Source organism: Procambarus clarkii, chromosome 14 (assembly GCF_040958095.1).
Source record: "Procambarus clarkii isolate CNS0578487 chromosome 14, FALCON_Pclarkii_2.0, whole genome shotgun sequence".
Classification (NCBI taxonomy): domain Eukaryota; kingdom Metazoa; phylum Arthropoda; class Malacostraca; order Decapoda; family Cambaridae; genus Procambarus; species Procambarus clarkii.
Window position 1 is genome coordinate 5,973,573 of NC_091163.1, and position 17,193 is coordinate 5,990,765.

At 47.7% G+C, this 17,193-nt stretch overlaps 1 protein-coding gene across 2 annotated transcripts in view; it reads left to right on the plus strand.

Annotated features, from left to right (window-relative positions):
* LOC123772376 (protein masquerade-like) overlaps positions 1-17,193 on the plus strand; it is a 65,901-nt gene that overhangs the window by 16,753 nt on the left and 31,955 nt on the right. For both annotated transcript variants that reach the window (XM_069324273.1, XM_069324274.1), the window contains exon 2: positions 3,905-4,566. In XM_069324273.1, the coding sequence (XP_069180374.1) occupies positions 4,449-4,566 (118 nt within the window). In that variant the 5' untranslated portion in view covers positions 3,905-4,448. The remainder of the gene's footprint in view (positions 1-3,904; positions 4,567-17,193) is intronic.

Sequence of the window (17,193 nt, forward strand, 5' to 3'; positions counted from 1 at the left end):
CAAGATGATCAGCCTTGGCGCCGTGGATGATGAGCCAAGATGATCAGCCTTGGCGCCGTGGATGCCCCTCAAGCAGGGGCAGTACATACGTCTGCACAATGCACACATCTAGACTCAGAGACTCTCCATATTGCAATGGCCTGGGCCTTGGTGCCCCAGTTCACACTATGAGTGCAAGTGTATATGCAAGAAAGTGGAAGCCAACAGTATGGCTTGCATGTTCTGCACCTGCAGATGCTCCAAGGGAGTGGCGTGCAAGACAAAGTGAAGGTGTGATGAAAGGAGCCTTTTCACAGCCTTGTGCCCAGCAGAAAAACAACTCAATGTTTTTTTTTTGGTCAGAAACCCTTGATAGTTTCGCTTCACCCAGATGGTATCAACATATACCCGCAGAAGAATAGTAAACAGCAGGTGTGGGACTACTGGTGTGTATCCACCCTGGCTGACAGCTATCACCCCGTCAGCGTTGGTCAGGTATGAGGTGCACCCAACCATAGGGATGAAGTCAAAACACATAGAAGCAACTGAGATATCGCTTCTCATTTCTCCCTGTAGCATCTGAGACCCTTGGCTCAGGAGCAAGGGTGCCATGAGCAGTCTCAAAGAATTGGGTTCAATGCACATTGAATCTACCAAAGACCTACGGGCTGGTAGACTCCTTTTCCAGCGTCCGTGTGTGGCGATCCAGAGTGGGAACGCCTGCTGTATCCTCCGTTCTTGTCCGGAAGCCGAGGAGCTCCAAAACATTTACAACTTTTAACCATTCAATATAATACTTACAATATAAGCCCATTCAATATAATATACTTATGTAATATAAGTTATTCATTGTATTCACCAAGTTGTTACTTTAACAAGTGTCAAATACATCAATAAAATAAAAGAGAGAAAGAAAGCGACTGGCAAGACTAAATTACATAAATATGAAGATGGAGACAAAGTACATCTCAGATATTGAATTGTTTTGTTCTTTTATCAGAACGTTATCATATGTTCCTTCAGCTGATCAGTAGTAGGTCCAACAAGCCAGGTCCAACACTCAGAAGTGACCAGCCGGCCGGGTTAACAAGCCAGGTCCAACACTCAGAAGTGACCAGCCGGCCGGGTTAACAAGCCAGGTCCAACACTCAGAAGTGACCAGCCGGCCGGGTTAACAAGCCAGGTCCAACACTCAGAAGTGACCAGCCGGCCGGGTTAACAAGCCAGGTCCAACACTCAGAAGTGACCAGCCGGCCGTGTTAACAAGCCAGGTCCAACACTCAGAAGTGACCAGCGGGCCGTGTTAACAAGCCAGGTCCAACACTCAGAAGTGACCAGCCGGCCGGGTTAACAAGCCAGGTCCAACACTCAGAAGTGACCAGCCGGCCGGGTTAACAAGCCAGGTCCAACACTCAGAAGTGACCAGCCGGCCGTGTTAACAAGCCAGGTCCAACACTCAGAAGTGACCAGCGGGCCGTGTTAACAAGCCAGGTCCAACACTCAGAAGTGACCAGCCGGCCGGGTTAACAAGCCAGGTCCAACACTCAGAAGTGACCAGCCGGCCGGGTTAACAAGCCAGGTCCAACACTCAGAAGTGACCAGCCGGCCGTGTTAACAAGCCAGGTCCAACACTCAGAAGTGACCAGCCGGCCGGGTTAACAAGCCAGGTCCAACACTCAGAAGTGACCAGCCGGCCGTGTTAACAAGCCAGGTCCAACACTCAGAAGTGACCAGCCGGCCGTGTTAACAAGCCAGGTCCAACACTCAGAAGTGACCAGCCGGCCGGGTTAACAAGCCAGGTCCAACACTCAGAAGTGACCAGCCGGCTGTGTTAACAAGCCAGGTCCAACACTCAGAAGTGACCAGCCGGCCGTGTTAACAAGCCAGGTCCAACACTCAGAAGTGACCAGCCGGCCGTGTTAACAAGCCAGGTCCAACACTCAGAAGTGACCAGCCGGCCGGGTTAACAAGCCAGGTCCAACACTCAGAAGTGACCAGCCGGCCGTGTTAACAAGCCAGGTCCAACACTCAGAAGTGACCAGCCGGCCGTGTTAACAAGCCAGGTCCAACACTCAGAAGTGACCAGCCGGCCGGGTTAACAAGCCAGGTCCAACACTCAGAAGTGACCAGCCGGCCGGGTTAACAAGCCAGGTCCAACACTCAGAAGTGACCAGCCGGCTGTGTTAACAAGCCAGGTCCAACACTCAGAAGTGACCAGCCGGCCGTGTTAACAAGCCAGGTCCAACACTCAGAAGTGACCAGCCGGCCGGGTTAACAAGCCAGGTCCAACACTCAGAAGTGACCAGCCGGCCGTGAAAGGAACTAGCCAGAGCACGAGATGGTGGAGGAGCTTCGCGGTCACTGCCTTCCGCTTTTTCTACGTTCTCTTTGTCGGCTATTTCCCCCCCCCCCCTCCGCTGACGTGTCGTCGCCGTGGCCGAGGCGGGGATATTCTCCTGGACGAGTCGCCCCGGAGCCTCCCGCTTGTGTCCGTCCTCCGCGACCGTCCATTCGTCCTAACACGTCAGACGTGCGCGGCTTCCTTGGTTGTCAGTACGCAGCTGGATGGAGTTGTGTAGAATCTCTGGCCACGGTTATCAGGTCCTGGGCACGGTTATCAGGTCCTGGCCACGGTTGTCAGGTCCTGGGCACGGTTATCAGGTCCTGGGCACGGTTGTCAGGTCCTGGGCACGGTTGTCAGGTCCTGGCCACGGTTGTCAGGTCCTGGCCACGGTTGTCAGGTCCTGGCCACGGTTGTCAGGTCCTGGGCACGGTTGTCAGGTCCTGGCCACGGTTATCAGGTCCTGGGCACGGTTGTCAGGTCCTGGGCACGGTTATCAGGTCCTGGGCACGGTTATCAGGTCCTGGGCACGGTTGTCAGGTCCTGGGCACGGTTGTCAGGTCCTGGGCACGGTTGTCAGGTCCTGGCCACGGTTGTCAGGTCCTGGCCACGGTTATCAGGTCCTGGCCACGGTTCTCAGGTCCTGGGCACGGTTCTCAGGTCCTGGGCACGGTTGTCAGGTCCTGGCCACGGTTGTCAGGTCCTGGGCACGGTTCTCAGGGCCATGGACCACGGTTATAATATTTCATTTCTAATTACATGGTTCAAGTTAGCTATCATCCCTGAGGTGACTTGGATGCTGATTTGATTAGTATTGTTATACTAGTATGAAGAGTTTGTTTGGTTATGTTGATTTAGTGCAATGTAAACAATGTAGAGGGTCTAGGTGGCGGGATGTTGCAGCTGCCGTCAGGGTTCCGGGAGGCAAGCGCTCGGCTCCAGGTTCTTAACTCGTAACTACTTTCTTGCAGCTCCATGACCTAAATTTTCCTGCTGGAGGACAAGTGGTTGTGGTTGTTGCTGTTTGTGGTTACTTGGTTGTCTTACCTGGCTGTTGTGTCTCGCCTGGCTGTTGTCTGTCACCTGGCTGTTGTATGTCACCTGGCTGTTGTCTGTCACCTGGCTGTTGTTTGTCACCTGTTGTATGTCACCTGGCTGTTGTCTGTCACCTGTTGTCTGTCACCTGGCTGTTGTTTGTCACCTGTTGTATGTCACCTGGCTGTTGTCTGTCACCTGGCTGATGTCTGTCACCTGTTGTCTGTCACCTGTTGTCTGTCACCTGGCTGTTGTCTGTCACCTGTTGTCTGTCACCTGTTGTCTGTCACCTGTTGTCTGTCACCTGGCTGTTGTCTGGTCGTTGCCTCAACTGGCGGCTGGTGAAGGAATCGACATTCGCTAGGTTCACCGCTGCGCTATTTATATAGAGTCTGGCTCCCGTTTGTGTTCATATGGTTCCTATATATATATATATATATATATATATATATATATATATATATATATATATATATATATATATATATATATATATATATTTATGTGTGCACTTGTTTGCTAGTTATACATTGTACTCTGGTGTTGCAGGTGTGGAGGAAGATCGTGAGACTTGACTGAGGACACCACGAGCTCAGCACAGCAATATAAGACACAACACACGCTGCTCAGCACCATGGCTGAGGGGTGAGCCTTTCACCTGCCCCTGGCTGCATGTCCTCACCACGTCGTATCTCCCTCGTGTGTCGTAGGGACACGCCACACCCCCCTAATCTGACATAGGGACACGCCACACCCCCCTAATCTGACATAGGGACACGCCACACCCCCCTAATCTGACAAAGGGACACGCCATTCGTCCCTCGCGCGAGTGTCCGTTTTCTAACTCGAAACAGAGAAATGTTCGGCTCTTAAAAGTAAACATAAAATAATTTTTCAGGCCAAGAAAACCACTTTATAAAGCTGTAAAAAAGACTAGAAACACCTCGCAGTCCTGTTTATAATTACAGTAGCCACAGTGTGTGTGTGCTTTAGTGTGCTTGAGAGCTGCAGGACAAGTGTAAACAAGACATCACCAGAGGACCCAGAGGTTGAAGCAGACCCCAGGAGCGGAGGAGCGGTGTGGTGGTGAGATATGAAGATGGTGCAGACGGTGGTGGTGGTGGTGGTGTTTGGGGTGTTGAGTGTGGTGATGGTGGCGCCCTCGGCCGCCCAGGGCAACACCCCGTCCATCTCCCCGTCCGTTCTATCCAGTAAGTGACAGCATTTTGTTTTCCCCTCAAAGATTTTTTTTTCACAGAGGACTCTTGACACTCTCCAACGCTTTTGTAAATGATTTCAGACTTTCTTTGACGCGTAAAAGACATTTCTGTAATATTATACGACTTGATTGCTTATATATATATATCACAGTGACTTACACCTCTCTCTCTGTAGATAACTTTTGTCAATTATCTGCAACATAACATCAGTCGCTTTGCCTCTTGGACTTGAACTTATTCATTTCATCTTATGACGTTTAAGTAAAGTATATTTGGGTGAGAGCACAACTGACAAGGTTAATTTACATACTGTGACTTTTTTACGTTGAAATTTATTGACTGAAATCTTTGAGGCAACTGAAGATTTTACTTTCCTAGAGACGTGGTGAATGGTCTAAGAGACAGAAAGACATGACAGACAGACAAAGCAACAGGTGAACATGACGTGTGACAACAGCTAGACATAACTTGTGACACCAGCTAGACATAACTTGTGACACCAGCTAGACATAACTTGTGACACCAGCTAGACATAACTTGTGACACCAGCTAGACATAACTTGTGACACCAGCTTAGCCACAAGCCACCGTCTTACCCCACCTCTTCCTTCTCCTAAACTATCCCTCTTGGACCAAGAGGAGAGAGCAGAGAGCGCTCCTAGAGATGACACGCTCTCTCACACACACACCTCCAGCTGCCTCTTGCCCTTACCTGTCCCCACTGTCTGCCATACCTGCTGTACATGACTGCTTACAAGGACATTTGTACCTGCCTATCTCTCAACCAGGACATCATGGTAAGTCATGTTACACAACCTTTAAATATGTCTTGAAATGATTTATATATAGAGGGATATAGTTGAGGGCTGCCGAAGCCTCTAGCGAATGGAATATTGAATGTCTTCAGAGAAAATCATGTTTGTCTCTGAATTCTGATTGATTAATTGTTTCTCCAACTATTATACATATATTAATTATTGTAGGTGGGAGTTAGACTTATTGACAAGATATTCTTGAAAGTTGTTTGAATTTCTCTAGGGGTCATGTGGCCGAATATAGATTACAGAGTTGTGTGAAGGTGTGTAGCGCAGCAGGTGTGCAGTATGTGACCTGTTGTGTTCCCTGTGGGAGCAGACGGACTGTAGGAACTACTAGTAAGAGCTCTGTGGGGAGACTTGTAGCTGTGAAAGTATTTCTAGGAGAGTCGTAATTTTGTAAAATATAACTTTTTGGGTGTAGATGGTGCGAGGTGTGTTGTGAGTAGTTAATGTCAGGTGTCTTGTGAGACGAATGTGGGTGTTGATGGTGTGTGTGTGTGTGTGGATGGTGCCTGGGTGTTGATGGTGTATGTGTGTGTTGATGGTGCCTGGGTGTTGATGGTGCCTGGGTGTTGATGGTGCCTGGGTGTTGATGGTGCCTGGGTGTTGATGGTGTGTGTGTGTGTGGATGGTGCCTGGGTGTTGATGGTGCCTGGGTGTTGATGGTGACTGGGTGTTGATGGTGCCTGGGTGTTGATGTGGTCACTAGAGGGAGAGAAAACGAAGACTTACAAATAAATGGTGAAACACTCGAATGTGTTGACCACTATCACTACCTGGGAATCACCATCTGCTCTGGCAGAGGAAATAAAAAAAGCTCTATAAATTCCTAGAGACATGTAAAAGCGGGCTCAGGGCCCCTGGGAGTCTTGACATGACTCACATATCATGTCAAGACTCAGAGGGCCCTCATGAATCAGCATATCATGGCATATAAATCAGACATGTCATGTCAAGACAGGGCCCTCAAGAGTCTTGACGTGAATCAGGAAAGGGGCCAAGGTATTCTCGTGCCGTATTTCAAATGAGTTTCACAGCATATGTACACTAGACTGACATAAACTATAAGGCTGTACCAGTCTTACGTTTATAATCCTCTCAAGAAACGCTCCACAACAGTTAAGGAACTGAATACTAAGCTTGCAATGAAAATAGCCAGAGACCCGTACTACAGTGAGACCCGTACTACAGTGAGACCCGTACTACAGTGAGACCCGTACTACAGTGAGACCCGTACTACAGTGAGACCCGTACTACAGTGAGACCCGTACTACAGTGAGACCCGTACTACAGAGACCCGTACTACAGTGAGACCCGTACTACAGTGAGACCCGTACTACAGTGAGACCCGTACTACAGTGAGACCCGTACTACAGAGACCCGTACTACAGTGAGACCCGTACTACAGTGATATGGCTGAGAAAACATCTAAGTTATGTGGTAATTACAAGGGAGGAAAACGGGAATATTAAAGAGTGGCATCACGGATCAGTTAGCTTCCTCGATGTCCACCATGGGGTCGATCACGCCCACGAGGCTGTAGGGCCACCACCCACCTGGGGGCGTGAACCAGGTAACACAATAGTTAACGAGATGACAACGAAAAAGTCCAAGATGATGATACCACAAGAGACGAGGCCAAGGCATCTCAAGAACATTTGTATAGAAGCCGGAAATGAATTAATTCTAATGTTCACTGATGGTTCTTACCATCCTACTAGCGGCAAGGCTGGAGCAGCAGCAGCGTACACTGTAAATAGGAATAATGTGTCAGAAAGGAAATGGAGAGAAACCCCAATATTGAGAACTACGGTTTTTTCAACGCAGAGGTAATTGTCATTGTTATGGCATTAAGATACGTAGACACATGAAAGAGGCAGTGATCTCCACTCACTCAAAAGTCGCACTACTAAACCTTAAGGAAAAACATTAGAGAGAAAACCTAGGGACAGTTACTGAAGGGAGGGAATTATCACTGGAAAGCGCCAAGTCATTACGACTATATAGCACTGGGAAGGGGTCAGGATAAGGATTTGGGATGGGACGGTGGGAAGGAATGGTGCCCAACCGCTTGTGGACGGTTAGGGATTGAACGCCGACCTGTATGAAGTGAGACCGTCGCTCTACCGTCCAGCCACAGTCGCTGAAATCAAGAGAATGTTGTGAAAATACTTGACAATCAGGGAAGGGTGATCAGGTTTGTGTGGAATCCCTCTCACCTTGGAATCTGGAAATGAACGATCAGATATACTGGCTACCGAGGGCGCTGAAGGAGACCATATTGTCTACTTCAAACTCAAAACTCTTCTTCAAGTTAAAGATATTCATCAGGCAATATCACCGTGATCAGGTAACTGAGGAAGGGAGGATAGAAGAACAAATCAGTGAATCTGTACGCTGGTACAATGAAGTTCCAGCTGACAATCCCACTCATTAGGGATGAGGTGGTGGGTGATGGCCGCGGGAGACAATCAGAAAGATTAAGGCGCGTCTGGGGTCATCCCGGACGTCGGTTCGAACCCTCATCACGGCCCTTGTGGATATCTTCAGTAATAGCAAGAATTCGTCTTGGATACTAATTCCCATGGAGACTCGGGATGGAACAACAACAGAACATCGGAGATGCAGAATCTGTTTGAATTAAAAATTCAAACAAATTGAATTCTATTTGTTAAAAGTAGATAGTGTTCTTAAATGATTCCACCACTGTATACACCCACTCGAGATAACATAAATTAAGGCATTGGTTAATGTTAATATTATGTGATAAAGTGTTGGCTTGGGAGAGTTAAGTGCCAGCTGTGTCTGGGTACAGGGTTAACAAGCCAGCGTCTTGTCTTACTATTAGACAGGGATGTCACAAAGTGAGTGCCACCCCTCACTCTTCTCACTCACAGTTGAGTGCCACCATCAATTCTTCTCACTCACAGTTGAGTGCTCACATACAGTTGAGTGCCACCATCAACTCACTCTACGGGGTCAAAATGTATACCTTTAAGTGCCGCAGGCGGGTCACGGGTCAGTGACCCGGAGAAGGGAGTCCTCCACAGGAACTAGGAGTGCCCTCCGCTCCCCTCCAGCAGCTGCGTGTGTGTGTGCGTGTGTGGGTCAGGGCCACGGGCCGGGTGTGGCCACACACTCCGTTAAGGGGGACCCGCTACGCTAGACGCACTCCTCATAACCCAACTGCCTCATTGCCATTCAGCGGGGGACGCCGCCCTGACTGGCTTGATCATTCATAACGGAGCCCACCGTGCTACAGAGTTGCCAACAGCAAAACTACAGATATACCGCCTCGTGAACAAATCCACAAGGGCCGTGACGAGGATTCGAACCTGCGTCCGAGAGCATCCCAGACGCTGCCTTAATCGACTGAGCTACGACATGGAATTGCAACCAGAAATTCTACTGAATTTACTTGGATCCTGCAGCCTCTCCGAGACACAAACCAGGGTTTTACACAATTGCCGCCTCGTTGACCACACAAACTTGTCAGTTATTCAAGCTTAGATTTAAAGTGTACTTGGGTTTAGGGTTAATTAGGTTAGGTTTAACAGAGCGCTGGCCGGTTAACATGCCATCACAATCCTTTATACCGGTGGAGTTTCGAACCCTGCCTGCAGTTGTGCAAGTCGTGCCCCCAACAACTATGCATCCTCACAAAAGTGATGTTCCCAGAAGTACCAAACTGCTATCCAACTGAGACTTGAAACCGTCATTTCCTCCTCATGACAGTACAAATGAGGTCTTGTATATCTAAAAACACAGCGGTGAGTACATTATTTGCCACGAGGATTACCGCCTTGGAAGGTGGTGTAATGGGCCAGATGGTGAAGATGGTGACACAGATGGTTGGTTGGTGGGACGTCTTGAGTGGTGAGGCTGGGCAGTGTCCCAAGCTGAGAGGTCAGGTGTGTGGCAGTGTCCCAAGCTGAGTGGTCACGTGTGTGGCAGTGTCCCAAGCTTTGAGGTCAGGTGTGTGGCAGTGTCCCAAGCTGAGAGGTCAGGTGTGTGGCAGTGTCCCAAGCTTTGAGGTCAGGTGTGTGGCAGTGTCCCAAGCTGAGTGGTCACGTGTGTGGCAGTGTCCCAAGCTTTGAGGTCAGGTGTGTGGCAGTGTCCCAAGCTGAGAGGTCAGGTGTGTGGCAGTGTCCCAAGCTTTGAGGTCAGGTGTGTGGCAGTGTCCCAAGCTGAGAGGTCAGGTGTGTGGGAGTACACTGAGCTGGTAGTTTAGTGACAGGCAGGTGTAGCCACCTACCCACACAGGTTATTGACCTCTGGCACCATCTACACCCCACCTGTTCACCCCCTGTACCCTCCCCTACCCTAGGTAGGGAGCAGGTGGGGGCAGGTATGGAAGAGGAGTAAGTGGCAAGGAAGAACAGATTGGGGAGGGTAGGAATAGATGGGGAGGAGAAGCAGGAGGAGGAGGAGGTAATGGCTGAGAGGCGGAGTGGCAGCCGAGGCTAAGAATGAGGCCACGGCTGCCACCGTCCTCACCTTAAGAGACGTGGAGAGACACTAACTGCGCCTGGCGCTGCGCCGCTGTTCTCTCTCCCTCTCACACACTACTAGTCCTCAGTAATACTTCCCCCCCCCCTCAAGTTCTTCTAGCAATTCTTACAAATATAATTACTTGTGAATATATGTTTTATAATTACATATTTCAATCTCAAACGAAAATATAGCCTAGCGTCAATATTTGGCTGCCAGGGAAATTTGTCGTTTTGGTAAGACAAATGGCGAATATATAAAAATGAAACTGTATTTTCCTGAGCCAGGGGGGGATTGTGAGTTATGTTGGCGTGGTGCTGTAGCTTGGGGTGTGGTGAGGTGTGGTGGTGGGTGTGCACTTCTCATGAACAAGAGAGCGGCCCGCTCACAAATATCTCTCACACAACCCCGCTCCTGTGCCAGGTAAGTTACGGGCTCACCATAGCCTGCGCTACTTGGAACTTGTTCCTAGTAGCTGACTCTATAACAACAAATATCTACGGCACGTATATGGTAGAACATATACGGCACGCATAGACGTGATAAAGCACCTAAATTATTGGGATCGTCTCAAAGCTCTCCAAATGTACTCACTAGAAAGGAGACGAGAGAGATATCAAATAATATACACCTGGAAAATACTAGAGGGTCAGGTCCCAAATCTACACAGTAAAATAACAACGTACTGGAGTGAACGATATGGAAGAAAATGCAGAATAGAACCAGTGAAGAGCAGAGGTGCCATAGACACAATCAGAGAACACTGTATAAACATCAGAGGTCCGCGGTTGTTCAACGTCCTCCCAGCGAGCGTAAGAAATATTGCCGGAACAACCGTGGACATCTTCAAGAGAAAACTAGATTGTTTCCTCCAAGGAGTGCCGGACCAACCGGGCTGTGGTGGGTATGTGGGCCTGCGGGCTGCTCCAAGCAACAGCCTGGTGGACCAAACTCTCACAAGTCAAGCCTGGCCTCGGGCCGGGCTTGGGGAGTAGAAGAACTCCCAGAACCCCATCAACCAGGTATCTACGAGAACCTGAACGATGATGAACAAAAGCAGTGTCTGCTGGCCTCGCAGACTCGTCCACACTCGGAGAACCATCGTCCACGGGGGACGAAGGGTTACTCCGCACCTCCTCCACATTATTAGTCTTGTGACAGGAATTACGTGCTATTAAGCACATTTGATTTTTACTCCACAGTAAAATTATATTCCATTGTGAAATTCCATTATAATGGGCAGTCGCCGCGTCTCTAACAGTGACCCGGAGCTCTTATCATGGGTTATATTGTTTTAGGATAAGGTTTAGAGCCAGGATAGGCCTATAGAGCCCTGTCTTAGCCTCCTTGCAGTAGAGTAAAGGGTTGCCCGTTACCCTGGCCTTGTCACACCCTGCAGGGGCTGCCGAGTGATTTGCAATGTGGGTTTACAAAACGTGCAATATAACTTTACTAGCAGGTTGTGTTTCAGCTCCTGGGCTCGGATAATTTGTGTCTTCACGCTCTGCTTCAGCTCCTGGTGCCACTATGAGCACACACCATCTCATTGCTTTTTGCGGATTCTTGTCTCCCAGCCTAGCTAGACCTATGGCCACACACCACCTTCACTCTTGGGGAAACACAGGCTTGGCGCCCAGTAAATCCTCCCCGGCCAGGATACGAACCCAAGCCAAAGCGCTTGCGAAACGCCAGGCGAGTGTCTTACCGCCACGCCACTGGGACGGAAATCCCCCCCCCCCCCCCCCCCTCCTTCCTTAGGTCCAACTACTGACTTCCCCAAGATGCAACCACAACAGTTGTTTGGCTCTTTGGTATCTATTTATTCTAGGTGAACAAAGGTATGAGACGAAAATAAATATTGTACAACGTTTCCTTTCATGCCATTTGAGGTGAGGGTTAGGCAGAGTGGTCAGTGAGAGGTGGTGGTGGTGGTCGACACCCACACGAGAGGCATCACAGGTGATGACCAGTGGGGAGGTGAGGAAGCATCTGCTAGGGTTCGATGTGACAAAGGCTATCTTGAGGTTATCTTGAGATGATTTCGGGGCTTTATTGTCCCCGCGGCCCGGTCCTCGACCAGGCCTCCACCCCCAGGAAGCAGCCCGTGACAGCTGACTAACACCCAGGTACCTATTTTACTGCTAGGTAACAGGGGCATAGGGTGAAAGAAACTATGCCCATTGCTTCTCGCCGGCCCCCGGGATCGAACCCGGGACCACAGGATCACAAGTCTAGAGTGCTGTCCGCTCGGCCGACCGGCTCCCTATATATAGGGAAGCTATAGGCCCGGATGGAATCTCGCCATGGATACTGAAGGAAGGAGCAGAAGCTCTGTGCCTGCCACTCTCCATGGTATACAACAAGTCACTGGTAACAGGTAAACTGCCAAAAATGTGGAAGACGGCTAATGTAGTCCCGATATTCAAGAAGGGTGATAGACAGGAGGTACTGAACTGCAGAACAGTGTCCCTAACTTGCATACCATGCAAGATGATGGAGAAGATTGTGCGAAAAAATGCTAGTCTAACATTTGGAGCGAAAGAACTTTGTAACACAACTTCAGCATGGATTCAGAGATGGCAAATCATGCTCACAAGATTAATTGAATTCTATGACCAGGCAACAAAAATCAGGCAAGAAAGAGAGGGCTGGGAAGACTGCATATTTTTGGATTGCCAGAAAGCCTTTGACACAGTACCACATAAGAGACTAGTACACAAGCTGAAGATGCAGGCGGGAGTGAAAGGGAAGGTACTCCACTGGATAAGGGAGTACCTAAGCAACAGAAGACAGTGAGTCACTGTGAAGGGTGAGGTCTCTGAATGATGAGGCGTTTCCAGTGGAGTCCCACAGGAACCAGTTCTTGGTCCTATACTGTTTCTGATATATGTAAATGATCTCCCAGAGGGAATAGACTCGTTCCTCTCAATGTTTGCTGATGATGCAAAAATTATAAGAAGGATTAAGACAGAGGAGGATAGTATGATGCTATAAGATGACCTAGACAAACTGAAGGGATGATCCAACAAATGGTTACTAAAGTTCAACCCAAGTAAATGTAAGATAATGAAACTAGGCAGAGTAAATAGGAGGCCAGACACTGGATACCGAATAGGAGATGAAGTCCTTCATAAAACGGACAGAGAAAAAGATCTAGGGGTTGATATCACGCCAAACCTGTCTCCTGAAGCCCTCATCAAAAGAATAACATTGATGGCGTATGCGAGGCTGACTAATATCAGAACTGCCATCAGAAACCTGTGTAAGGAATCATTCAGAAACTTGTATACCACATATGTAATGCAATTCCTGGAGTATACGGCCCCAGCATGGAGCCCGTACCTTGTCAAGTACAAGACGAAGCTGGAAAAAGTTCAGAAATATGCCACTAGACTAGTCCCAGAACTAAGAGGCATGAGTTATGAGGAAAGGCTGTGTAAAATGCACCTCACGTCGCTGGAAGACATAAGAGCTCGGGGAGACATGATCACCACATACAAAATTCTCAGGGGAATTGACAGGGTAGACAAGAATGGATTATTTAACACGGGTAGTATACGCACAAGGGGACACAGGTGGAAGCTGAGTACCCAAATAAGCCACAGAGACTGAAAGAACTTTTTCAGTGTCAAGAGTATTTAGTAAATGGAATGCACTAGGAAGTGATGTGGTGGAGGCTGACTCCATACACAGTTTCAAATGTAGATATGATGGAGCTTAAGAAACTCAGGGATCTGTACACCAGTAGAGTGACAGTTGAGAGGCGGGACCAAAGAGCCAAAGCTCGACCCCCGCAAGCACAACTAGGCGAGCAAAGGCACAAGAAAGTTGTTACGGCAGCTTTCCCGGGCTTTCTTCCTGTGCGTCGTGACCTCTCGCTGGAGAAGAAAGTATCATTATAGTCGCTCATGTCTGCTTGATAGTCACGAACCAACCCGTCTCAATTGCTGAATGCCTTCAAGGTTCAAATATACCGGTCTATGTATTCGACTCCTAGTCGACGTTCCCGGGTTCGATCACCGGGCGGGACAGAGATGGTTGGACACGTTTCCTTTCACTTGACGTCTCTTGATGTCTCTATTCACCTAGCAGTACATAGGTCCGGTGGAGTAAGGTAACTGTTGTGGGGCTGCATCCTGGCGAAGGTTCGCCAGGATGTCCTTCGTGTTCCCGCCAGCGTGGGAGGTTATCATTCGCTAGGTCCTTCACTTCTAAATAAAGCACAAGGGGGCGTTAGATAAAGTAACATCTGAATGTAGCATTTTATGGCTAAAAATATCTGCACAGAAGTTTAAGGTCTAAGGCAATGAGACTGGATGGCAATACTCCAGACAGGCGCCTACGCTTCAGTGGGTTACACAATATCAATATCTCGGAGTGTGGATAGATTATAAAATGACATTCAACAAACAAATTCAATATTTGTAGGAGAAAGCAAAATCACTACTGAATATAATGAGAGCAATGACAAGGCCCCGTGTAGGAGCGGGACACAAAGTGTTAAGAATGTTTTACATACACGCCGTTCGTGCCCTAGTTGATTATGCAGCGCCTGCCTTACTCTTTCTCCTGGTCAGTGGGCAAACGTTGAGGTTATTCAAAATGATGCAAAGCGAGTCATAACAGGGGCTCCCAGATGGACTAAAATACTGAATCTAAGACTAGAAACAAGCTAACATCGATATAAATATGGGTAAAAGGGATTGCTACATGCATGCTGCCCGAAATATTGACTAGACCTAGAATCAGTTCACATAGATATAATCACTGGAGCACTAACTCGGGACAGAAGAGCCTCCAATAGCAACAGGTGGACCCATTGGGCGATAAACACCATCAATACATTCGATATAACAGTCACTGAGAGGGGTGTCAACAAAATACATGCAGACTTTGTTATGCAAGCCCCTTGGGAATCTCCGCCAGCAGACTTTAAGATTATGGCTCTTGAAGGAAAAAATAGCTAGACTAATCCTCTTCTGCTATGTAATATTGCACAGATGCATATAGAAGAACTTCGCATCCGACAGCTTCACATACTTCACAGATGGATCAGTAGACCAGCAGGGACAAGAAACCGGAGCTGCAGTTAAGGCAGGAAACTCTGTAAATAGTTGGAGACTCTCAAATGGGTGTTCGACTTTACAAACAGAGATGCTAGCCATTCAAAAGGCTTTGGAACATGCTCTTGCTGAACACCGACAACATGTTATCATACATACAGATTCGAGAACTGCTATTGAAACTTTGCAACAAGAACACTTGTGTGATAACATCCATCTGATCACAAATGTCATATTAATGCAAACACTCAAACGTCAAGGCCGTCGGGTACTTATCAACTGGGTGCCAAGTCATGTGGGAATAATAGGAAATGACATTGCAAACGAAACTGCAAAACTTGCAACTAAGAGAAGAAATGTAGACATTTACATACCACAGAGTCTATCACAGATTAAGAAAGTAAGTATAAATAGAGCAATGCAGATGATGTACAGTGACCACAACACAGCAGTTGCAACATCAGGATCTGCGGGTTGGTACAAGAATTCAACCAACTACGAACTACTTAGTTTGATGAAAGGGAGCAGTAGAGCAACGGAAGTACACTTACATCGCATCAGGCTTGGATACCCATGTGCATGGGAAATAGGCCTACAGGTTCCGGAAGATGAGAGGAAATGTCAGCACTGTGGAGAAATGCCCGACAGATCACTGGAACATTATCTAACACAGTGCACAGTTACAAACCCATTAAGATTTCAACTTAGATTCAACAGAGCAGAAGTTGTTAAACACATATGGCAAAATCTTACTGAAGCGACCATACGAGTCATAAATACTCATACTCCGCCCAAGTAAAACAGAAACAAGCAACACTTAGTGGGCCAGGCAGAGGCTTAGGGCCCGCGCAGGAATATCCCTGCAATAAAAAAAAAAGCTGTGGACGTGGTCTCCTCCTGGCCAAGATGACTCCAACGCCTGAGCAACCACCTAGGAGCCATACCGGCTTTAATTTACGTTTATTCAACAGTGCCCAAGTTTGGAAACTTTACAACCCAAGATGGACCCCATCATGGGTACTATCTTACCGGGGTGAACCTAATCACAGGGTTCAACCTTTTTGTCATGGGTATCATCAGTGACATGGATGATAATATTGCAACCCATTTTATCAAATTTGCAGATGACACTTAAGTTCTGTGGTAAAGTAGGAAGCTAAAGTTATATTGTGGCCTTACAAAGAGATCGAGATGAACTCCACAAATAGTCGGAAGACTGACAAATGCTCTTTAATATTGAACAGTGTAAGACTTATCATGTTGGGCATAACAATGAACATCACAACTATTAGATCAACAACACTAGCATGCAGCCGAATGAAGAAGAAAGGAGGCCTGGGAGTCAGACACCGCCAGTCATTGAAAGTCGCAAAACAAATATGAGCTGCAGAAGAACAAAAAATACTTGGTATAGTCAAACAAACCGTTGACATTAAGAAAACGATGGAGGTGATTCAACTTAACATATCCTTGGTCAACCCGTTCTCGCACTTGATTACTGTCAATATTGGCTTATTTAATAAGTGCATATGTGACATATTAATTGATTGTGAATATTTTAGTTTACCTTGAAAAGCTTCATAGAAAACACCGACCTCACCTAATCTTCTTAGTATGTTAAGATAAGCATCTTATTTACAATTATTACTTAACCTATCAACGGTGCACCTCCATCTGGACTACTGTATCCAAGCATGCAGACTTCATGTTCAAAAGGACATACTGTATCTGTGTCTTGGAGAAAGTACAACAAAGATCTACAGAAATCATCCCGGAAGTAAGTCGACCGACTCATACCAGGAAATACTGAGGGGAAGACGTCTAACAACAATACAAAATAGACATGACAGGGCGGAGCTGGTTGAAAGTTTTCAAATACTGAACAAAATTGAGGCTATTAATCCAGACAGCTTCTTTAAAAGATTATGTGTAACACATACAAAGGGCACAGCCTCAAATTCAACATGTTGGGCAAAAAACACATGTTTTTCTCCCATTGGGTGAAGATGGAGGGGTGACATTTGACAAGCCTCAGGCTTCCTGGTCCCGTCGTGCCCACAGATGGTGGTCCCCAGACAAAGTGAGATTAATATATCTTGGTGTGTCTTGTAACAAGAAAGGTTGTTCCGGGTCATGTATAAGCATTATCCAGGTCACATTCCAGCACTCGTTCTCAGGGTCGGGAAGCGACCGACCCGGGACCAGCCATTAACCCGCAGGCTACGACCCTTCACCAGACAATAATA